This window comes from Coregonus clupeaformis, chromosome 11, assembly GCF_020615455.1.
Source record: "Coregonus clupeaformis isolate EN_2021a chromosome 11, ASM2061545v1, whole genome shotgun sequence".
Classification (NCBI taxonomy): domain Eukaryota; kingdom Metazoa; phylum Chordata; class Actinopteri; order Salmoniformes; family Salmonidae; genus Coregonus; species Coregonus clupeaformis.
In genome coordinates, this window is record NC_059202.1 from 32,990,646 (window position 1) to 33,015,539 (window position 24,894).

Below are 24,894 nucleotides of genomic sequence, written 5' to 3' on the forward strand. Positions count from 1 at the left end.
CAGGGTGTAAAATGTCCATAGGGGGAGCAGCAAGGGGGTAATTGAGAATTGAATGAAACAATAATAATATCCTTCCCCTCAGGGACAGGCCGAATTTCTTCAGCCTCCTGAGGTTGAAGAGTAGCTGCCGTGCCTTCTTCACCACAGTGTCCATGTGGTTTGACCATTTCAGCTCATTGGAGATGTCTACCCCGAGCAACTTTGCGTTTTTTACAGTCTCCACGGCGGCCCTGTTGATGAAGATGGGGGCGTGTCCAACCTGGTTCCTCCTAAAGTTCACAATCAGCTCCTTTGTTTTGCTGATGTTGAGGGAGAGGTTGTTTACCTGGCACCACGCTGTCAGAGTGCCTACCTCCTCCCTGTAGGTCGTCTCGTCGTTGTTGGTAATCAGGCCCACTACTGTCGTGTCTTTAGTGAACTTGATGATGGGGTATACAGGGATTACAGGAGGGGACTGAGGACGGACCCTTGTGGGGCCCCCGTGTTGAGAATCAGTGTCGAGGAGGGAATGTTGCCTACCTTCACCACCTGGGGGCATCCCGTCAGGAAGTCCAGGACCCAGTTGCATAGGGAGGAGTTCAGTCCCAGGGTCGTGAGCTTTGTGATGAGCTTAGAGCAGGGTTCTTCAATTCCGGTCCTGGAGGGCCGAAACACTTCTGTTTTTTATTTCTACCTGGTAGTTAATTGCACTCACCTGGTGTCCCAGGTCTGAATTAGCCCCTGATTAGAAGGAGAGGATGAAAAACAGAGGTGTTTCGGCCCTCCAGGACCGGAATTGAAGAACCCTGGCTTAGAGGGTACTATGGTATTGAAGGCGAAGCTGTAGTCGATGAACAGCATCCTCACATATGCATTCCTTTTTTCCAGGTGGGTGAGGGCTGTGTGCAGTGCAATGGTGATTGCATCGTCCGTGTATCTGTCAGGGCGGTAGGTGAATTGGAGAGGGTTGAGTGTGTCGGGGAGGGAGGAGGTGATGTGGTCTTTGACTAGACTCTAGAAGCACTTCATGATGACGGAAGTGAGTGCTACGAATCGGTAGTCATTCAGTTCAGTTACTTTCCGTTTCTTGGGCACGGGAATGATAGTGGACATCTTGAAGCAGGTGGGGATAACAGCCTTAGCTAGAGAGATGAAAATGTCCGAAAACATAACAGCTAGCTGGTCTGCACATGCTCGGAGGGTGCGGCTAGGGATACCATCTGGGCCGGCAGCCTTGCGAGGGTTAACATGCTTGACTGACTTACATACTGTACGTCCTCCGTGGAGATCGTAAGCACGTAGCCCTCGTAGTCCTCAGGGGCTCTCCTCGGCAGCTCAGATTCGCTATTCTCGAAGCGGGAGAAAAAGGTGTTTAGCTCGTCCAGTAGGGCGATTTTGTTGTCCGCGACGTGACTGGCTTTCTTTTTGTAATCCGTGATCGTTAGAAGCCCCTACCACATACGCCTCCGACCCGCTGAAATGCTCCTCCACTTTGTCCCTATACTATACAATAACTTAATGTGTTATCGTTGTGCTTCATCTAATAGCACAACCAAATTACCTGAATTTCAGTTGAGATTACATTAAAGTACATGGTGCAACTGATCATTGCCATTTGAGATTCTGTGCAGATTGTTATAGCAATTGTGAATATTTCCACAGGCCTGCAACCCTGAACATGCACACTTTATATGATTACATAAGAAGACATTTACTGTTAAAGTAACCTCAAAATGTGGTCATTGATGTATTACTCATTTTAAGGTTTAACAAATACTGTTAATTAGTTTGTAAAATAGCCTTAAAATGTGGCTATTTACTGTCTTACAAAAGTCATATTGATTTGTGTTTGGTTGACAAAGGCAACTAAAGATCAACATTTAAAGGAGATGTTTCTACTGCTTGAATAGTTGGATCTGAACCACTGGCTTAATCCTATTCTTTTATTTCTTTAACTTTTATTTTTGGTTGAGATGGAGAAATTAATCCAACATACAATTTGTTAACTTGTCAACAAGTTAATAGGCTAGGCTATTTACCGTATTGCAAAAGTGATATTGAATTGTGTTTGGTTGTCAACGCAAGCAAATATCAACATTTGAAGGAGATGTTTCTTCTGTTTGGATAGCTCCACCAGTGCAACTGAGTCTGGATTTATTTCCAGTTTGTCTGAAAATTAATAATTCATATGTTGGATTCACGTCTCCATTTCAACCAAAAATCTAAGTTAAAGAATAGTCCTAAATCAAATCAAACTTGAAATGCACTTTAAATCTTATTCTTACAAGCATTTGAAACAACATTGGGTGTGGATACGGTGGGAATATGGGTCTGAGCAAGTGTGATGTCTGAGCATGGGTCTGAGCAACTGTGATGTCATTAATGTTTGTGGAAATGTATGTCTGGAAATGTTAAGCTGTCTATTGTTTTTGTCTATGTATGTTTTTAAATTGTAAAATATATATACAGTACCAGTCAAAAGTTTGTAAACACCTACTCATTCAAGGGTTTTTCTTTATTTGTACTATTTTCTACATTGTAGAATAATAGTGAAGACATCAAAACTATGAAAGAACACATATGGAATCATGTAGTAACCAAAAAAGTGTTAAGCAAATCAAAATATTTTATATTTGAGATTCTTCAAAGTAGCCACCCTTTGCCTTGATGACAGCTTTGCACACTCTTAGCATTCTCTCAACCAGCTTCATGAGGAATGCTTTTCCAACAGTCTTGAAGGAGTTCCCACATATGCTGAGCACTTGTTGGCTGCTTTTCCTTCACTCTGCTGTCCAACTCAAACCATCTCAATTGGGTTGAGGTCGGGTGATTGTGGAGGCCAGGTCATCTGATGCAGCACACTATCACTCTCATTGGTAAAATAGCCCTTACACAGCCTTGAGGTGTGTTTTGGGTCATTGTCCTGTTGAAAAACAAATGATAGTCCCACTAAGCGCAAACCAGATGTGATGGCGTATTGCTGCAGAATGCTGTGGTAACCATTCCTGTTAAGTGTACCTTGAATTCTAAATAAATCCCTGACAGTGTCACCAGCAAAGCAACCCCACACCATCACAGCTCCTCCTCCATGCATCACGGTGGGAACGACACATGCGGAGATCATCCATTCACCAACTCTGCGTCTCACAAAGCCATGGTGGTTGGAACCAAAAACCTTATATTTGGACTCATCAGACCAAAGGACAGATTTCCACCAGTCTAATGTCCATTGCTCGTGTTTCCTCTTATTGGTGTCCTTTAGTAGTGGTTTCTTTGCAGCAATTGGCCTGATTCACGTGGTCTCCACTGAACAGTTGATGTTGAGATGTGTCTGTGACTTGAACTAGTTTCATCATAGCGCTTGATGGTTTTTGAGACTGCACCGGATTGACTGACCTTCATGTCTTAAAGTAATGATGGCCTGTCGTTTTTCTTTGCTTATTTGAGCTGTTCTTGCCATAATATGGACTTGGTCTTTTACCAAATAGGGCTAGCATCTGTATACCAACCCTACCTTGTCACAACACAACTGATTGGCTCAAACGCATTAAGAAGGAAAGAAATTCCACAAATTAACTTTTAAGAAGGCACACCTGTTAATTGAAATGCATTCCAGGTGACTACCTCATGAAGCTGGTTGAGAGAATTACAAGAGTGTGGAAAGCTGTTATCAACGCAAAGGGTGGCTACTTTGAAGAATCTCAAATAAAAAATATATATTTGGATTTGTTTAACACTTCTTTGGTTACTACATGATTCCATATGTGTTATTTCATCGTTTTGATGTCTTCCCTATTATTCTACAATGTAGAAAATAGTAAAAATCAAGAAAAACCCTTGAATGAGTAGGTGTGTCCAAACTTTTGACTGGTAATGTATATACAATGCATTTGGAAAGTATTCAGACCCCTTCCCTTTTTCCACATTTTGTTACGTTACAGCCTTATTCTAAAATCGATTAAATTAAAAATATTTCCTCATCAATCTACACACAATACCCCATAATGACAAAGAGAAAACTGGTTTTTAGAAATGTTTGCAAATGTATTTAATTTTTTTTACATAAGTATTCAGACCCTTTGCTATGATACTCGAAATTGAGCTCAGGTGCATCATGTTTTCATTGATAATCCTTGACATGTTTCTACAACTTGATTGGAGTCCACCTGTGGTAAATTCAATTGATTTGATATTATTTGGAAAGGCAAACACCTGTCTACATAAGGTCCCACAGTTGACAATGCATTTCAGAGCAAAAACCAAGCCACGAGGTTGAAGGAATTGTCTGTAGACCTCTGAGACAGGATTGTGGGGAAAGGTACCAAAACATTTTTGTAGCATTGAAGGTCCTCAAGAACATAGTGGCCGCCATCATTCTTAAATGGAAGAAGTTTGGAACCAACAAAACTCTTCCTAGAGCTGGCCACCCGGCCAAACTGAGCAATCGGGGGAGAAAGGCCTTGGTCTAGGAGGTGACAGGTTGAGAGCTTCAAGTTCCTTGGTGTCCACATCACCAGCGAACTATCATGGTCCAAACACACCAAGACAGTCGTGAAGAGGGCACGACAAAGCCTATTCCCCCTCAGGAGACTGAAAAGATTTGGCATGGGTCCTCAGATCCTCAAAAAATTCTACAGCTGCACCATCGAGAGCATCCTGACTGGTTGCATCACCGCCTGGTATGGCAACTGCTCGGCCTCCGACCGCAAGGCACTACAGAGGGTAGTGCGTACGGCCCAGTACATCACTGGGGCCAAGCTTCCTGCCATCCAGGACCTCTATACCAGGCGGTGTCAGAGGAAGGCCCTCAAAATTGTCAAAGACTCCAGCCACCCTAATAGACTGTTCTCTCTGCTACCGCATGGCAAGCGGTACCGGAGTGCCAAGTCTAGGTCCAAAAGACTTCTCAACAGCTTCTACCCCCAAGCCATAAGACTCCTGAACAGCTAATCATGGCTACCCGGACTATTTGCACTGCCCCCCCACCCCCACCCCATCTTTTTACGCTGCTGCTACTCATAGTCACTTTAACTCTACCCACATGTACATATTACCTCAACTACCTCAACTAGCCGGTGCCCACGCACATTGACTCTGCACCGGTACCCCCTTGTATAAGCCTCCCTACTGTTATTTTATTTTACTTCTTTTTTGTTGTTGTTTTATTTTACTTTTTTATAAAAAAATAAATGCATTGTTGGTTAAGGGCTGTAAGTAAGCATTTCACTGTAATGTCTACACCTGTTATATTCGGCGCATGTGGCCAATAAAATTGAACCCGATGGTCACTCTGACAGAGCTCCAGAGTTCCTCTGTGGAGATGGGAGAACCTTCCAGAAGGACAACCATCTCTGCAGCGCTCCTCCAATCAGGCCTTTACGGTAGAGTAGTCAGACGGAAGCCACTCCTCAGTTAAAGGCACATGACAGCCCGCTTGGAGTTTGCCAAAAGGAACCTAAAGGACTCTCAGACCATGAGAAACAAGATTCTCTGGTCTGATGAAACCAAGACAGAACTCTTTGGCCTGAATGCCAAGCGTCACGTCTGGAGGAAACCTGGCACCATCCCTACGGTGAAGCATGGTGGTGGCAGCATCATGCTGTGTGGATGATTTTCAGTGGCAGGGACTGTTAGACTAGTCAGGATCGAGGGAAAGATGAATGGAGCAAAGTACAGCGAGATCCTTGATGAAAACCTGCTCCAGAGCGCTGAGGACCTCAGACTGGGTCCAAGGTTCACCTTCCAACAGGACAATCAAATCAAATCAAATCAAATGTTATTTGCCAAAAGCTCTGAATACAACAGGTGTAGACATTACCGTGAAATGCTTACTTACAGCCCTTAACCAACAATGCATTTATTTCTTAATAAAAAAATTAAATAAAACAACAACAACAAAAAAGTGTTGAGAACAAAAGAGCAGAAGTAAAATAAAATAACAGTAGGGAGGCTATATACAGGGGGGTACTGGTGCAGAGTCAATGTGTGGGGGCACCGGCTAGTTGAGGTAATATTTACATGTGGGTAGAGTTAAAGTGACTATGCATAAATAATTAACAGAGTAGCAGCAGCGTAAAAATATGGGGTGGGGGTGCAAACAATCCGGGTAGCCATTATTAGCTGTTCAGGAGTCTTATGGCTTGGTGTAGAAGCTGTTGAGAAGTCTTTTGGACCTAGACTTGGCACTCCGGTACTGCTTGCGAACTTAATGATGGTGTTGGAGTTGTGCCTGGCCCTGCAGTCATGGGTGAACAGGGAGTACAGGAGGGGACTGAGCACGCACCCCTGAGGGGCCCCCGTGTTGAGGATCAGCGTGGCAGATGTGTTGTTACCTACCCTTACCACCTGGGGGCAGCCCGTCAGGAAGTCCAGGATCCAGTTGCAGAGGGAGGTGTTTAGTCCCAGGGTCCTTAGCTTAGTGATGAGCTTTGAGGGCACTATGGTGTTGAACGCTGATCTGTAGTCAATGAATAGCATTCTCACGTAGGTGTTCCTCTTGTCCATGTGGGAAAGGGCAGTGTGGAGTGCAGTAGAGATTGCATCATCTGTGGATCTGTTGGGGCGGTATGCAAATTGGAGTGGGTCTAGGGTTTCTGGGATAATGGTGTTGATGTGAGCCATGACCAGCCTTTCAAAGCACTTCATGGCTACAGATGTCAGTGCTATGGGTCGGTAGTCATTTAGGCAGGTTATCTTAGTGTTCGTGGGTACGGGGACTATGGTGGTCTGCTTGAAACATGTTGGTATTACAGACTCAGTCAGGGACATGTTGAAAATGTCGGTGAAGACACTTGCCAGTTGGTCAGCACATGCTCGGAGTACACGTCCTGGTAATCCGTCTGGCCCTGCGGCCTTCTGAATGTTGACCTGCTTAAAAGTCTTACTCACATCGGCAACGGAGAGCGTGATCACATAGTCATCCGGAACAGCTCGTGCTCTCATGCATGCCGGAACATGTTCTAGTCTGTGCTAGCAAAACAGTCCTGTAGCTTAGCATCTGCGTCATCTGACCACTTTTTTATTAACCGAGTCACTGGTGCTTCCTGCTTTAGTTTTTGCTTATAAGCAGGAATCAGGAGGATAGAGTTATGGTCAGATTTGCCAAATGGAGGGCGAGGGAGAGTTTTGTATGCGTCTCTGTGTGTGGAGTAAAGGTGGTCTAGAGGTTTTTTTCCTCTGGTTGCACATTTAACATGCTGGTAGAAATTAGGTAGAACGGATTTAAGTTTCCCTGCATTAAAGTCCCCGGCCACTAGGAGCGCTGCCTCTGGATGAGCGTTTTCCTGTTTAGTTATGGCCTTATACAGCTCATTGAGTGCAATCTTAATGCCAGCATTGGTTTGTGGTGGTAAATAGACAGCTATGAAAAATAGAGATGAAAACTCTCTTGGTAAAATGTGGTCTACAGCTTATCATAAGGTACTCTACCTCAGGCAAGCAAAACCTCGAGACTTCCTTAGTATTTGATTTTGTGCACCAGCTGTTGTTTACAAATATACACAGAACGCCACCCCTTGTCTTACCGGAGTCAGCCGTTTTATCCTGCCGATGTTGCTTATAGCCCGCTAGCTGTATGTTGTCCATGTCGTCGTTCAGCCACGGCTCGGTGAAACATAAGATATTACAGTTTTTAATGTCCCGTTGGTAGGATAAGCGTAATCGTAGGTCATCTAATTTATTTTCCAATGATTGAAGATTGGCTAATAGGATTGATGGAAGAGGCAGTTTACTCGCTCGCCGTCGGATCCTTACAAGGCACCCCGACCTACGTCCACGATATCTCTGTCTCTTTCTCCTGTGAATGACGGGGATTTGGGCCTGAAATAACAGGTCCACATTTAGTTAAACTAAAACGATACCCTGTTATGCTTCGTCTGTCACTTTGATTTGCTGCCCAATCAGCATCACTATATGCTACGAGGTTGAGTTTTTCCACCCCCTTTTTGTAACACAACTCCTGATTCATTGTCCCCTTCAAGTACCTCAACACATGTTTAGCTGTTATCCAGTGTTGCTCTTTTGGTTCTGATAGGTATTGTGACAGCTTGCTGACAATCCAACTGATATCCGGTCTTGCACATGTCATCACATATATCAAGCTGCCTATCACTTCACGATACCTTTTTGAATCAATAGGTTCACCATCACCATCAAAGTTTTGTTTTTGTTCACATGGTGTTGACCTTGTTTTACAGTCTGACATACCAAACCTTTTCAGTATCTTGGTTATGTACCTTGTTTGGTTCATCTTTATTTTCCCTTCACTTTGTGTAAAATCAATGCCTAGGAAATGTCTAAGCCTCCCAAGATCTTTCATCTAAAAATTTTCACTTAACATTTCTTTTACACTTGTGAGTGAGTCACTATCACTAGCAGCGATAATTAGATCATCGACCCAAATTATCAAAATGATCCTTTCTGTTGCAGTTTGTTTGTTATAAACACAGTGATCAGCTGGGTTCTGTGTAAAACCATTTTCACTAAGGTGATCATGCAACATTTGTTCCAGTTCCTTCCTGACTGTTTCAGGCCGTACAGTGACTTGTTCAGTTTGCAGACTAGTTGCTCACCTGTATCTGACCTGACTTCAAAACCCTCTGGTTGCTCCATGTACACTTCACAGTCAATAGGAGCATGTAGATATGCTGTTTTGACATCCATCTGATGTAACTCTAAGTCATACTGAGCTGCTAGCTGCATCAAACAACGTACTGATGTCATATTTGCAGTTGGAGAAAAAGTATCCTTATAGTCTATTCCTGCCACTTGACTATACCCCTTTGCAACATATCTTGCCTTGTATGTCTCAGTCTCATCTGAATTGTTTTTGACCGCATAGACCCACCTGCCCCCCACTGCATTTTTACCCTCTGGCAGTGTAGTCAATGTGAATGTATCATTTTCCCTAAGGGAATCCATCTCCTCCTTCATAGCAGTAGCCCAAATCTCTGATTTTGGTGAAATCATTGCTTCTTTGAAGGTTTGTGGTGCATTGCACATTACTCTGTAGCAGTAGTCAACACTAGGTGGTATCTGGTCATCACCCTTCACTTTACACTCATAGTCTTTTAAGTACTGGGGTTTCTTCCTCGCTCTGTCTGGATAGCGTGGACTCTGACTATCTGAAGTCTCGATTTGCACATCTTGTGTCTCTTCTGAATTTTGATCTGCCATCTTGGCTTTTGGCATGGGGGATTCAAATCTCTCCCCATGAAGATCATCACTCATTTCCAAATCTGTCTGAGTTTGGCGTTCGACTACACCTTTTGTAACGAACTTGACTAATCTGTTTTTAAGAACTTTTCCAGTGTCTGGGTAGTAGACTAGGTATGCTGGACTATTTTTATCATACCCGACAAAAATACCCTTTTCACATCTTGAGTCCAACTTTTTCTTGTTCTGTCTGTATGCATAGCAAACAGATCCAAATTCTTTCATCTTTGAAAGATCAGGCTTTCTCCCAGTAATCATGTAGTATGGAGTCTGTCCTACACGCTTACTGTAACACCTATTGCGAATTACTGCAGCAGTCATTACAGCATATGTCCACAATTTCTTTGGTAGGTTGCTCTCAAGTAGCATGCATCTTGCCATTTCAAACAGTGTTCTCCAATTTCTCTCAGCGGTCCCATTTTGATGGGGTGAGTAAGGGGCTGAAGTTTCATGTCTTATGGCATTCTTACTGAGCAGTGACTGGAACTCTTTGGCTGTGTACTCTGTGCCATTATCTGACCTGACACACTTTATTTTCCCATAAGGGTCCACATCAGCAATAAACTTCTCAGTAGCTTTTACAGTATCACCCTTTGCTTTTAGGAAATACACAAAAACTGCCCCTGAATAATCATCCGTAAATGCTAGAGTATATCTGAACCCATCTTTTGCCTCTGGCTCAATAGGGCCAGCCAAATCAGTGTGGACAAGTTTCCACAGGACATTTTCTCTGTTAAAGCAGCGACAGCCAACGGAGCTTCAGTCAACTTTCGACAGGGGTGTAACAAGCTCATCCACAAGAACGGTACCACTTTTGACATCGAGGAGTACGATAGACTTTACTATCTTAACACTGTAAGAGATTAAAATGATGATGCATGTCATGGGTGCTATAATATTCACACATGGCACAACATTCTTGGCCACTGTAATTTTGAGGATGTGTCAAAGTTAGAAAATGTGACAGAGGGAATGAAAATCACAGGTAAGATTGACAAATCTACCCTCAACTGTGAAATCGGCACACATTTGCCTTTTCATCAGGCTCTCTGTTTCTGCTCTGAACAAATTTTCCCTGTGTGCAGATTTCACAGTTGAGGGTAGATTTGTCAATCTTACCTGTGATTTTCATTCCCTCTGTCACATTTTCTAACTTTGACACATCCTCAAAATTACAGTGGCCAAGAATTTTGTGCCATGTGTGAATATTATAGCACCCATGACATGCATCATCATTTTCATCTCTTACAGTGTTAAGATAGTAAAGTCTATCGTACTCCTCGATGTCAAAAGTGGTACCGTTCTTGTGGATGAGCTTGTTACACCCCTGTCGAAGGTTGACTGAAGCTCCGTTGGCTGTCGCTGCTTTAACAGAGAAAATGTCCTGTGGAAACGACGGCACGTACAGCGCCTTCGTCAGCGTTGTTTTCACCCGACGACCAGTGTTGTCTCTCAGGTAAACTTCCGCTGCACCTCTCCTCTCCGCGACACCATTCGTTCTTGTTCCGTCAGCCAGCTCCACAGAATGTTTTTCCGGTTTGAAAGTCTCGTCAAACTCCTTAAACTTCCCGATGTCCGTGACTATATGTGACGTTGCTCCCGTATCAACCATCAGCCCTTTTTGTTTCAGTCCACGAACCTGACAGTCACTTATTCTGAATGCAAATGTGTGGCCTTCAGCATCTGTTGCTTGTTTCACATTGTCCCTTCTTTTTCGTCTGCAATTTGCGTCAGTATGAGTGGAGCTCATGCAAAAACTACACCACTGTCTCCGTTCTCTGTGCTCTCCAGTAACGGTACATTCCCGGGCCTTGTGCCCTTTCTGGCCACAGTTGAAGCAGGTTATCTCAGTCCCTTTATCTCTTCCTCTTGGCCAGCTAACTTTAATGTTACTTGCCTTCATCACGTTGTCGTCAGTGGAAATGGCGCTAAACTTCTCGGTGCTTTCATAGCTCCTCAACCTGGTTTTGAACTTGCCATAAGTTGTCGGCTCGTCACTCTGCGTTATGTGGATGGCAAACGGCTTAAATGATTCGGGCAAACCTTTCAGAATCATTGCAATCAACAGCCCGTCACTTAAAGTCTCTTCAGCATTCCTCAGTGCTGTAATAGCCATCTCAGCACGAATGATATAGTCCGTAACACTTTCATCAGCGTCTTTCTGAAGAGAAGTTAGCTCAGTGTAGAGGCTAATCACACGTGGCTTCCCTTTACCTGCATAATGTTCCCTCAATATCTTCAACGCTTTTCTCCCATCATCTGCTGCTTCTCTCATTATCAGGGAAAGACTTGTATCATCCAAAACCTGTATCAATTCGGCGTAGGCTTCTTCATTTTTCTCTCCGTCTTCTTCATCTTCATCCATGCTCAATATGGTGGCCTTTAGCCCTAGCAAACGCAAGTGCCCCAAAATCTTCGTCTCCCATATTTCATAGTTTTTTTCATCTCCGTCGAAACATAATCTATTCCATCGGCTTCCATGTTCCCTTCTGGGCCCATAACCTGTTGGTGCTGTCATATTCAGGACAGGAATACTGGCTTACTTAATGGAGGAATAAACACACATGTTCATCGTTGGTGTTTCAACCAGAACGCGGGAATGCCCTTTCTTTATTTTCGCACATGCACAGTTGTACATCTCTCATAGGGCATGACTGTACCAGTGTAAGAACACAATTTAATAACATATTAGTCTATATGTTAACAACTGAATTGAACTGATCCCAACCTGGTTTTTCAGTAAAACATGAACAGGTAGTTAACCACTACACTACCACAGTTTTAAGGAGTTCTTTAAACAACCTCCTTTATTGTTGCTGCTTCAAAATTACCATCCATTCCTATGCAATCAGCTTGTCACTTTGAAAAGGAATGTTACTTATGTGGGAGTGGAAAGTGGCGCCCCACCCCCCACCACACTGACAAGGTTTTTTCCCCTTTCTTTTTAGAGAAAGACATATGAACACACCCATATTGGGGGCATAAGAGGGCTGGCTGATTGTGTGTGTGTGGGGGGGACAAAGACACACACACCAGGGTTCAACAGGGTTTATAGCACCATGAAGGGGAGGGGGAGAGGGGAGGTCACATAGGATTCATGAAAGTCACTCGCTCACGCCCCTCTGATCAGCCAATCAAAGGCGGCCCAGCTAACGATGTGATGGAAACACCCAAGGTGCTCCACCCACTGTGGGAACAGGTCCCCCCCCACTTCCTCACCAACAACAATAATAAAACAGAAGGCTTTGTCACCGGCCTGTGAAACCGCGGTGACATTAAGAAATGTCACATTGTCCATAGAATGGCAGCACTGTGTGTTTCATTGATGACATGCCAGAGGTGTTTTGCAAAGATTATTTGTTTCCGTAAAACACTTTACCCACAAAACCTGGGGTATTCAAACAGGTCGAGTTAGGTAAAATAAGATGCATATCAGATGTGGAAAGGTCAGATGTGAATTTCGCTTCTAGAGAAGACATTGGACACGCAACTTTGATTGGAGATGCAGCTGTGATTGGAGCGCAGTCAAAATTCAGGAATATTGATTGGTGAACTCTGTCCATAGGGAGAGAAAACTCACAGGGCATACGCTGTAGTGCCATAATTCAGCACACTTTGGAAACAGGCCAGCAGCAAAAGTATCTATTCTACACGTACCATCTTAAAAATCCACAGTGAGTGTCGACACGGCCTAGTTTATGGACCTGTAAAAGCACTGGGCCTGATAACAGCCATGTTAACTTCCTTTCAAAGTCACATGAAGATGATGCTGTGAAGGTCAAATATCCAATGACCCTATTTATTTAGACTTGGCATGGAAACATTTCCAATGTGGGTGTTGGGAGGGGCCGGGGATGACGGTGGCTGTCAGTGTGGCTATCTGTTATCAACCTTTCACTATATTGTCACATGTCAATGCCAGAAATGGACAAAGGGCAAATACCGATCACTTGGGAAGGTGCTAAGCTAGCTCAACTGTTACTAATAGACGCACTGCTCTCCACAACCCACAGAGAGTGTGGGTTTGTATGTGTGTGTAATGCGGTAGTGTTTAAGAGGTAGTGGGAGGGGGTGGGTCTATTTTTATGTCCATGTTGTGACTGCTGAGGGGATTCTGTTAGATCAGGTCCCATTACAGCAAGAGTGCTTGTGCCCGTGTGTGTGTCTCTATTGCTTTCCAGTCCTTGCCTCTCACCTGTCTTGCCCTCAAAGGCCAGCCCCAGCACTCCACTGTAGTCCCTGTTGGTCAGCAGGTAGGACAGACAGTAGTTTCCCCAGTTACTCTCAGAGAACAGACTGAGTAGCTTCTCTGGGCCGATGAAGGGCCGATTCAGGGGGTTGGTCTCGTCCTCCTCTTTCATGACCTATAGGAGACACATCAGCAGCACCTGAGGATGGTGAATTATGTATATAATAGCTCTTCCCAAAAACCATAAAGGAGCCTTTGAGTCCAAGGAGAAGAGAAAGAAAGGGAAAACATAACTAGTTTGTGAATTGCACATATCAAGTTGCTAGCTTAGCTTGATTAGCTTAGGGGTAATCATACTGTAGTATGAGTGGAGTTCTTACACTGAGGGATTTCACTTTGAAGTTGATTAGCTTGAGTCCGTCAAAGTCGGCCTTGTCATAAATATCATTCACCGCTCTCACGTAGGAGGCAACCTAGGAGAGAAGGACACAGAGACAAAAGAGGGAGAAGATTCTCATAAAACAGCTCACTGTGTTATATACACTGCTTCTCTATAGAGGACATTCTACTTCTCTGCTTGTGGAGAGTCATTGCAGTACAGTGGATATGGCATTAAGACAATTCTTAATCTACTCCACAAAGCTATTTAATCCATTGTATTTTCAGCATGGGTGGGAGAATGGTGACATTGTACCTTACACGTGCAAACCAGTCACATGCTAACCAGTTCCTACAGAACATAGTATAGAATCCCTTTTCTTCTGCAAACAACAATGACGCACAGCGTGAACTTTCCATAAATATTTATGCTTCGGAGTGAGGAGACAGCAGCCTCGTCTCTGTCCTGTGAGAATGGGGTCACCAGTGACAACAAGGGCCAAATTTACACGCAGACGACGTCAGTGCATCATTTACAATGCTTGTTTTAAAAATAAAGACTTCCAGTGGCCACAACAAGGTCTTGTCAAGCACCATGGAAAACATAACTCGTCACGAGTGGAAAGAATCTGGCTAGGTCAGCAAAGGTGAGAAGAGAGGAGCAGATGGTGTAGCTGCCATGTGCCATTAAAAGCTGGCAGGGAGATCACATTCACTTACTGAGTGACAGACCTGTGTTCAGAATATTTGCTTTTTAAATACTTTTTTCTGTGTATTTGAATGGTTATTTGTAAAAAACAAATAGTCTACCAAATTGTATTTGCTGTCACGGTTCAGACAGACGACAAGAGGACCACAATTGCGTCACACCAGAAAGTTTATTTAAACTTAAGGGGAAAGGGATGTAGGGAGTGAGTGAAGGCTCCAGGAGTTATCCCGTCCGATGTGCTGGGTCTGTGCCTCCCCCCAGTGGCAGCGAAGCGTCCGATGACGCCGGTGGTTGGTGGTCCAGAAGTCCTGGGGGGGGGGAGGAAACACAGACACAACGGGGCGGAATGAAACCAGGCAGCAGTACAGTTCAAGGGAAATCCAAAATACGTAGTAGCAAGGCAGAAGGCTGGTCAGAGTTACCGGGATTGAAGAGTAGTCAGGAGTCGTAATGGCAGAAGCAGGTCTGGATCTCCTGAGGCAGAAGAGTATCCCAAAAACAGGCAGGTCCGGGGTCACAAAACCAGGGTGAGCCAGAAGCGCGAGCAAACAGGTTCCGGGTGTGAGCTTTGCAGACGATCTGACACCGGAGAGCTGAAAGACAGGGCCTTAAATACTGGGAGAGGTAGTGGGTAATGCAGCGCAGCTGGCAGAGTAATTAGAGCCGAGCAGAGCAGGGACAGGTGGAGCTAGTTAGGCTGAGTAGAGAGAGGGAGGTGAGCAGAGTGGAAGCAAATTAAGGTGGTAACCCGGTGGAGTGAGAGGGCTCATGACATTTGCAAGTATTTTCAAATACTTATTTCAAATACTATTTCCAAACACCCGGGTTAAATGCATGGGAGTACTTGTTTTTAAATGTATTGAAAAGTGATTGAAGTGACTGAAATAGTATTTGAACCCAGGTCTGCTGAGTGACCGTCCTATTTCCTCTGGACTAGAATGGTCCTGTGTGACTTCACAGCAGAGGTGGTCAGACTTACGCAATCCCAGTTTACTCCATAGATAAACTACACATAGGCCTAGTAGTTTTTCATACAGTATAGTGCACAGCATCCCAGCAAGTCAGGCAATCAGCGGGTGGACAGGCAGGCTGGTTGGTGGGAGGTCACGGTGAGCCTTTGACCCAATAAGTCCGCCAGTTACGCCAGAATTCACTGCAGGTCTATGGGGCTGGGCCTGTGTCATGGGCATGGTGGCTCAAAGTCACACTACTCACTACTGGTACAAAGACTTGGCTGCAGCCGCCTTGGCAGCCCCTGCTGCCGTAGTAATAGTGCTGGGCATGGCCATGGTGTTACTACATACTGATGGGTGTAGCTGGCACAGAAGAGATAGAAGGCAGCCAAATGGCACTTGAACCTGTGTTGATATGCCCTTAGTATTGGGTTAATTTAGCCATATGGGGTAGCTAGAGCTAACGACTGGCACACCCTCTTGGCACCTATGTCACCCTGACAGCTCTTTCCTAATCCTTCCCAGTGTAATGCCACAGCAGCTGTGTGGTCAGAAGAGGAGAGGGCTTGGCAGTTGGCATAGAGAAGGTGGCTTATTGCACACACTGACTGCATAACCACCACCCATACAGATGACTCTAGCCTTTATGAAAGTTTAACTTAAAAAGCTAATGAATTAACTCATACTGTACATACCAAATGGAATTCCAACATGTTTCCTTAATAATCTGTTTTATCCAGTCATCTGACTGAATAGCAGCATTGAACTGTTGTTGACATTTATATTTTATTCAATCTAACTAATCCTGAATAACATCAAACACTATTAGGATTAGGGCTGTGGCGGTCATGACATTTTGTCAGCCAGTAACTGTCATGCAAATAACTGCCGGTCTCACGGTAATTGACCGTTAATGAACATAAACACGTTTAGCATCTCCAGGCTTCCACACATAGCCTACAAGCCACTGATGTGGACCTTTTGGAACATCTACATTTTAAAAAGTCTAATAAATCCATTTAATATAGCCTACACCTTCACAATAAACCCATTATTTATTTTAGGCAGGTCTAAAGGAACATGATATGAAGAAAATGTATTTCAGAAGAACAGAATAGTGTATTCTGAGTCATCCTTATGTTAGGCCCTGATCTGGCTATGCCATATTGCTGTGGGCTACACTTACCCATTTAGCAGACAAGATTTGATTATAATCCCGTGGCAATATTTTATATTATACAGTTTCTGAGGGAGTGCGCACATGCAGCTATTCTGTGTTGAGCGGTTAACAAAGGTTAACAAAGTGATGAAACAGGTCCTCCTATATGCTTAATTTAGAGTGATTTTTTGCAACTTTAGTTGTGATACAAACCTTAGACTATATGTTTTGATCTCTAATACATTCTAAGGCTGCATGATGCGACTCCCCATGATGATTTGATGCTCTGTTTCTTGCACAGGCTGCACACACTTCATCAGTCTCTCATTCTCAATTTGACAAGCACCTGATAATATTCTCACCCATAAGACCATTCTCAATTTAATCTTGTCTTTATATATACTAAATAATATATGTGTGAAATTAGTTTTGATTTGGAATGGGCCATTATCATGCACCTGTCGGAACAGGGGCAGAAGCAAGAAAGACATGTCATCCATATGCACTTGAATAGCGAATGGAGGACGCTTTACCCGCAGTTAATTTTCATGCCAGCCAGGTAGGCTACTCCAGTTGTAAAGCGAAGCAATGTGGTTAATATTAAGAAAGTTTATGAATAAATATAGTAGGCCTAGCCTATAGAAAGCTGAGGGGATCCTCCTCTTTTTCATAGAGGCCATCAAAACTCTGTTTTCTTACACAATTGAATAGCATAGCCTATAGAAATGTTGCACAACATGGGCTTATAGGAACACTTATTTAATTCCATGCATCAACTAGCTATGAGGAGCTGGCTCTCACTGCGCAACAGGTGATCATATTCGGCTCAAACTCAGAATGCCAGGGCTCTCATTAAGTGTTTTATTTGACTTTCGATTGCATTTGCATTGATTCCAGAGTGGTTCAGGGCTGGCTCTAGCCTTTTGGGGGCCCTCTAGCATTTTGCCCCCTCCCCTCCCCTCCCCCCTTTTTAAAGTTAATTGCCTGCAATTCTCAATGGGGTGCTAATGTTGCAGTTTTAAAGCACGTTCTCTGCAGTTCTGCTCATTTTGCCATGGGGCGGAGAGAGAATTTTATAACACATTCCATGCAGTTCTACTGATTTTGCCATGGGGAAGAGATATTGTTTTGCAGCAAGTTTTCTTCAGTTCTACACATTTTGCCATGGGGCGGAGATACATTTTAGCAATTTTATAACACTTAATTTTTTTTTCATTCATTTAGCAGACGCTCTTATCCAGAGCGACTTACAGGAGCAATTAGGGTTAAGTGCCTTGCTCAAGGGCACATCGACAGATGTTTCACCTAGTCGGCTCGGGGATTAGAACCAGCGACCTTTCGGTTACTGGCACAACGCTCTTAACCACTAAGCTACCTGCCGCCCCATTTTTTTTTGTGTGCAAATTTCCTGAAATTCTACCCATTTTGCCATGGGGTGGAGAGAAACATTTGCAGTTTTAAAGATAATTTCCTGCAATTATACACATTTTCCCATGACTTATGCCATGTTAATGATATTTGATTGAGAGTGACTAACAGAATCAATGGGGGCACCAGCCCCTGGTCACCTGCCCTGCATGCCCGGTCAGTATTCGGACATGATTACCACAAGTTTAGATAACTGGCTAGGCTAACTTACCAATCATGGTGGGGTGATCCAACATAGGGGAGGATTGTCTAAATTTTGTTTTTGCTTTGGGGAGGGTTGTGTGTTTTTTTTATTGGAGACGGGAGGGTAGTGCGTTTTTTCTCTGGTTTACATTAGCCCTTTTGCAGGTCTTACGATATAATTTCTTCCATCCTAGCCAAATTTCCTCATATGCTTGCATGCACCTCCCATATATCAAGGTGTTTTGGTACTTCCCTTATGCACTACGCTTTACCGTGTGCTAACATTTACTATTCTAACTTTTCGACGTTATTGATCATAAATTGTTATTAAAGAAACTCACTTGCCATCACATGGTTGGAAAGTTATTTATCCAATAGAACACAGAGAGTGTATTTCAATGGAAGCTTCTCTAACGTCAGATATGTACAGTGCGGTGTCCCTCAGAAATGTCAGCATCCTCAAAATGGCTTGACATTAAACAGGTGACCATAAAACCTTTTTATGCGAGTAAAGTACATGTCGATAAAACATTTAATGACACAGTTTCTTAGGCTACAGATCAAATCAATTATGATGAACATCACAGGGTGGTGAAAGTGCACGGTGATGAGCTTGATGCTCCTTTCAATAAATATTGAGGGTCTAATTTTAGTTGTTGGCTTTTTTTTCATAATACTTTTTTTACACCAACTAGGCTACAAACATACACATATGAACAACAACCTACAGCCACACATAAACAACAACTACATCTCCTCTGGCCAGACCCACATGCTCACACCTCCATCCCTAGTGCCTGTATTATTGTTTGCCACATGGCCTGAAACTGCACCATTATGTTTCTCTCCGTAGCCCATGCACTTTCAATATTTCAATAATAAATCATTCGATTTTTCCATTGTGTTAATGATGGCGGATTGATTGATTTCCACGTTTGTAGTATACATTTTGAGTGATGATACAGATGAGTGATGAGAAGAGCATCTCCTGTAATCTCCAGGCCCTCCTGTAGCTCAGTTGGTAGAGCATGGCACTTGCAACGCCAGGGTTGTGGATTCGATTCCCACGGGGGGCCAGTATGTGCTAACTGTAAGTTGCTCTGGATAAGATTGTCTGCTAAAATGTAAATCGTCCAACCCATCAGGTATCTCACTACACCCCCATACGCCATGTTTTTAAACATGCAGACATACTGTATATTAACGTTTGCCAATACTGATAGCTGTTACTTGGGTCCTGTCTAATTCTTTCTGCAAGCGGTTCAATTGCCAGTGCAAACAGGAGGGGGGAGAGGGTACATCCCTGTCTTGTGCCTCTTTCTAAAGCAATTTCATCAGATAATGTATTATTTGTATATATTTTTGCTTCAGAACATTTACACACATTTTTTATTAAATGTATTATTTCAGCTGGAAAGTTGAAAGATTCAAAATGTTTCAATAGAAAAGTCCATTCAAGACAGTCGAAAGCCTTTTTGGCATCAACAGACATTATTGATAAATATTCATAATTATCTAGTTTTTTTGCGTATTGTATTAATTTGAAAAGTGTTATTGTATTTGTTTACAAGTCTCTATTTTTAATAAACCCTGTTTGATTGATATGTATCAAGTCTGGTCAGACCTTTGTCATTTTATTGCCATTAAGCTTTGTTATTATTTTATTGTCACAATTTATTAAAGTTATGGGTCTATAATCAGCAGGGAACTCTCCAGATTTTCCTGGTTTTAATATAACTTAAATAACTGTTTGATACATGGAACTAGGAAGCACTGAATTGAGTGACGTGTGTTGTCATTTGTGTAAATAAGGGGGCTATTTTGTCCCAAAATGTTGAATAGAATTCTATGGGAAAGCCATCCATTCCTGGTGCTTTCTCCGTGCAAATGTTTTAACAGTATCTAATATTTATTCTTGGGTGATCTCTGTTTTTAGTGATAATTCTTTTTCTGCTGATAATTGCATCAGAGTTGTTGAGTCTAAGGAGGCTACTTTGAAGAATCTCAAATATAAAATATATTTTGATTTGTTTAACACTTTTTTGGTTACTACATGATTCAATATGTATTATTTCATAGTTTTGATGTCTTCACTATTATTCTACAATGTAGAAAATAGTACAAATAAAGAATACCCTTGAATGAGTAGGTGTGTCCAAACTTTTGACTGGTACTGTATATATATTTTAATAGAAGCTTTTGTCATTAATCGCGTTGTTGTTTCTAATTAACGCTTTTGTATCTTTTATCTTTTAAAATTATAACTGGTTTAGCATGTTTTCATTTTGTGAGAGCTGTGAGATGTTTAGCAGGTTTATTTGCAAATAAGTAGTATGCTCTGAGTTTAACCTGTAGTTGTTGGCTTTCTTCAAAAGTAAAAGATCATATTCCTGCTTAAGTTCCAAAATATATTTTCTTCTTTACCATGTAATGATTCTTTATGGGCTTTTTCTAAAATAATGATTTTTTTCCTTTAATTTTCATTTCTAAATCAGATTTCACTTTTGCAGAGTATGAGATTATCATCCCCCTAATGTACGCCTTAATGGCATCCCCAAATTATATTATATATCGATTTTCTCTGTCCTCTATGTCTAAATTTGTGATGGTAAGGGTTTTTATTTTTTCGTATTTAATGTCCTGTAAATCATTTGTAGAGATGACATTTTTCTGCCTCTTTGGAGGCTCCCTAAATGTGCCTTTTTTTATTACTTAAATCTGTCAATCTTATCAAATGTATAATTTAGGTCACCTGCTAAAATAATAGTTCCTGTCTGGATTTTATCGAATAATATTAAAGCCCCTGGTGGGATATACAATGAAATCAGTGTGTATTTTTCACCATGTAAGGTACAATTCAACATTAGAAAACAGCCTTCTTGGTCCATGTGCTGGGAAATTAGGGAAAATTGTGTATGCGTATTTATCAGGATGCCTACATCTCTGCTGTTACTACAGTAGGTGGCAGCATAGGCCTCTCCAACCCAGCTCCTCTTTAAATGTTCAATTTCTCATTTTTTAAAAATGTAACTCTTGCAAGAAAACCACATCTGCTGACAATCTCTTTAAGCGTTCGAGAACCATATGCTTTTTTCCCCATCATGGAGCCCGAGTACTTTCCATGTGATAAATAGGATTTTGTTGGTATAGATTAAAGTTAACCTTAACTGTTCCGTCTATCATTGAAGAACCAGGTAAAACATTTTAGCAAACATGACATATGAGGGCGGTGGGCATTCCATAGAATAGGAGGATCATAGTATAAATACATAGGTATTGTATACATTACATATATAAAGAGTGTGTGGGCATGTGGGATGAGCAGACGTTTAACAAAAAACACACACACAAAAAAAATACATAAAGCAAAGTACGTCTTTGTACTTGAGGCGCTATGCCTTTTTAGGGATTTTTAGTTCCGACTCCTCTCCTAATGTACCAACAAAAAAACTGTATACATACAGTGCATTCGGAAAGTATTCAGACCCCTTGACTTTTTCAAAATGTTGTTACGTTATAGCCTTATTCAAAAATTGATTAAATAAAAAAAAATCCTCATCAATCTACACACAATACCCCATAATGACAAAGCGAAAACAGGTTTTTAGAAATTTTTGCAAATGTAATTTAATTTAAAACAGAAATACCTTATTTACATAAGTATTCAGACCCTTTGCTATGAGACTCGAAATTGAGCTCCCTGTTTCCATTGATCATCCTTGAGATGTTTCTACAACTTGATTGGAGTCCACCTGTGGTAAACTCAATTGATTGGACATGATTTGTAAAGGCACACACCTGTCTATATAAGGTCCCACAGTTGACAATGCATGTCAGAGCAAAAACCAAGCCATGAAGTCGAAGGAATTATCCGTAGAGCTCTGAGACAGGATTGTGTCGAGGCACAGATCTGGGGAAGGGTACCAAAAAATGTCTGCAGCATTGAAGGTCCCCAAGAACACAGTGGCCTACATCATTCTTAAATGGAAGAAGTTTGGAACCACCAAGACTCTTCCTAGAGCTGGCCGCCTGGCCAAACTGAGCATTCGGGGGAGAAGGGCCTTGGTCAGGGAGGTGACCTTGAACCCGATGGTCACTCTGACAGAGCTTTAGAGTTCCTCTGTGGAGATGGGAGAACCTTCCAGAAGGACAACCATCTCTGCAACACCCCACCAATCTGGCCTTTAGAGTAGAGTGTCCAGACGGAAACCACTCCTCAGTAAAAGGCACATGACAGCCCGCTTGGAGTTTGCCAAAAGGCACCTAAAGACTCTCAGACCATGAGAAACAAGATTCTCTGGTCTAATGAAAACAAGATTGAACTCTTTGGCCTGAATGCCAAGCATCATGTCTGGAGGAAACCTGGCACCATCCCTACGGTGAAGCATGGTGGTGGCAGGGACTGGGAGACTAGTCAGGTTTGAGGGAAAGATGAACGGAGCAAAGTACAGAGAGATCCTTGATGAAAACCTTCTCCAGAGTGCTCAGGACCTTAGACTGGGGCCAAGGTTAACCTTCCAACAGGACAATGACCCTAAGCACACAGCCAAGACAACGCAGGAGTGGCTTTGGGACAAGTCTCTGAATGTCCTTGAGTGGCCCAGCCAAAGTCCGTACTTGAACCCGATCTAACATCTCTGAAGAGACCTGAAAATAGCTGTGCAACGATGCTCCCCATCCAACCTGACAGAGTTTGAGAGGATCTGCAGAAAATAATGGGAGAAACTCCCCAAATACAGGTGTGCCAAACTTGTAGCGTCATACCCAAGAAGACTCGAGGCTGTAATCACTGTCAAAGGTGCTTGAACAAACTACTGCGTAAAGGGTCTGAATACTTATGTAAATGTCATGTGTTTTTTTTTCTGCAAAAATTTACAAAAAAACTGTTTTTGCTTTGTCATTATGGGGTATTGTGTATAGATTAATGACGAAAAAACTCAATTTAATCCATTTTAGAATAAGGCTGTAATGTAACAAAATGTAGAAAAAGTCAAGGGGTCTGAATACATTCCGAATGCACTGTACGTTGTACATACATTTGAAGAAAGGCTACCACTTAAGTACTGTGGTTAGTTTGTATTTCCTTATAAATTAAATTAAAGTATAGTCAGAGTCTTATTCTGGTTAAAGTATAGTCAGAGTCTTATGCTTTTTTCCATCTTTACTAACGACATGCCACTGGCTTTGAGTAAAGCCAGTGTGTCTATGTATGCGGATGACTCAACACTATACACGTCAGCTACTACAGCAACTGAAATAACTGCAACACTTAACAAAGAGTTGCAGTTAGTTTCGGAATGGGTGGCAAGGAATAAGTTAGTCCTGAATATTTCCAAAACTAAAAGCATTGTATTTGGGTCAAATCATTCACTAAACCCTACTACATCTCATAATGAATAATGTGGAAATTGAGCAAGTTGAGGTGACTAAACTGCTTGGAGTAACCCTGGACTGTAGACTGTCATGGTCAAAGCATGTTGATACAACAGTAGCTAAGATGGGGAGAGGTATGTCCATAATTAAGCGCTGCTCTGCCTTCTTAAAAACACTATCAACAAGGCAGGTCCTACAGGCCCTAGTTTTGTCGCACCTAGACTACTGTTCAGTAGTGTGGTCAGGTGCCACAAAAAGGGACTTGGGAAAATTGCAATTGTCTCAGAACAGGGAAGCACGGCTGGCCCTTAAAAGTACACAGAGAGCTAACATGAATGACATGCATGTCAGTCTCTCCTGGCTCAGAGTGGAAGAGAGATTGATTTCATCACTGCTTGTTTTTGTAAGAGGTGTTGACAAGCTGAATGTACCGAGCTGTCTGTTTGGAATACTGGCATACAGCTCGGACACCCATGCATACCCCACAAGACATGCCACCAGAGGTCTCTCCACAGTCCCCAAGTCCAGAACAGACTATGGGAGGCGCACAGTACTATTAGAGCCATGACTACATGGAACTCTATTCCACATCAGGTAACTGATGCAAGCAGTAGAATCAGATTTTAAATACACCTTATGGAACAACGGGGACTGTGAAGAGACACACACAAGAGTATAGACACATGCATACGCACACATTGTGATATTGTTGTATGGTGGTATTAAACATATTGTATTGTAGATAGGTAGTGGTGTAATAATGTCATATGATGTACTGTTTTATATTTTGTTTTATATGTAATGTAAGTGCTTTAATATGTTTGGACCCCAGGAAGAGTAGCTGCTGCCTTGGCAGCAGCTAATGGGGATCCCTAATAAATACAAATACAAATACAAAGTTATCGAATTAGAACAATTCAGAGCAATAAGTGACATTTTAAAAATATAATAACATCCTGATAAGGAGTTCTGATAGACAATAAAAAATGCTTGACAATGGTTAACACAAATTACGAAACGGCAAGAGAAAATGACCCAAAACAAGTCAGTGAACTTTTGTCCAGATTTGTCCAATATTCAGTAGTACCTCCAGTTCTGGATGCGACTTCCGAGAACAAAGTTAGTAAATAGAGCAGACGGGATTACTGTGGGAACTGAGGGAAATCCTGATGCCTTATCTCTGGCATACCATTGTTACATAATGACCGCATCTAGCATGCTATGGTTTCAAACGTACTGCATGTTCTCTGGGTCCTGAAACATAGAACAGGTCAGTTTTGGCAGACACCCTGGGCCCGACCCTTCCCATCGAAGGAACTCACAAATGGCA

General features: G+C 42.5%; 1 protein-coding gene across 1 annotated transcript in view; it reads right to left on the minus strand.

The window, feature by feature from the left end:
• Window positions 1–24,894, minus strand: part of LOC121576809 (disintegrin and metalloproteinase domain-containing protein 10-like) — a 63,343-nt gene that overhangs the window by 17,050 nt on the left and 21,399 nt on the right. The window contains exons 7-8 of the mRNA XM_041890293.1: window positions 13,762–13,854; window positions 13,388–13,556 (exon numbers count right to left, since the gene is read on the minus strand). Of these exons, the coding sequence (XP_041746227.1) occupies window positions 13,388–13,556; window positions 13,762–13,854 (262 nt within the window). The remainder of the gene's footprint in view (window positions 1–13,387; window positions 13,557–13,761; window positions 13,855–24,894) is intronic.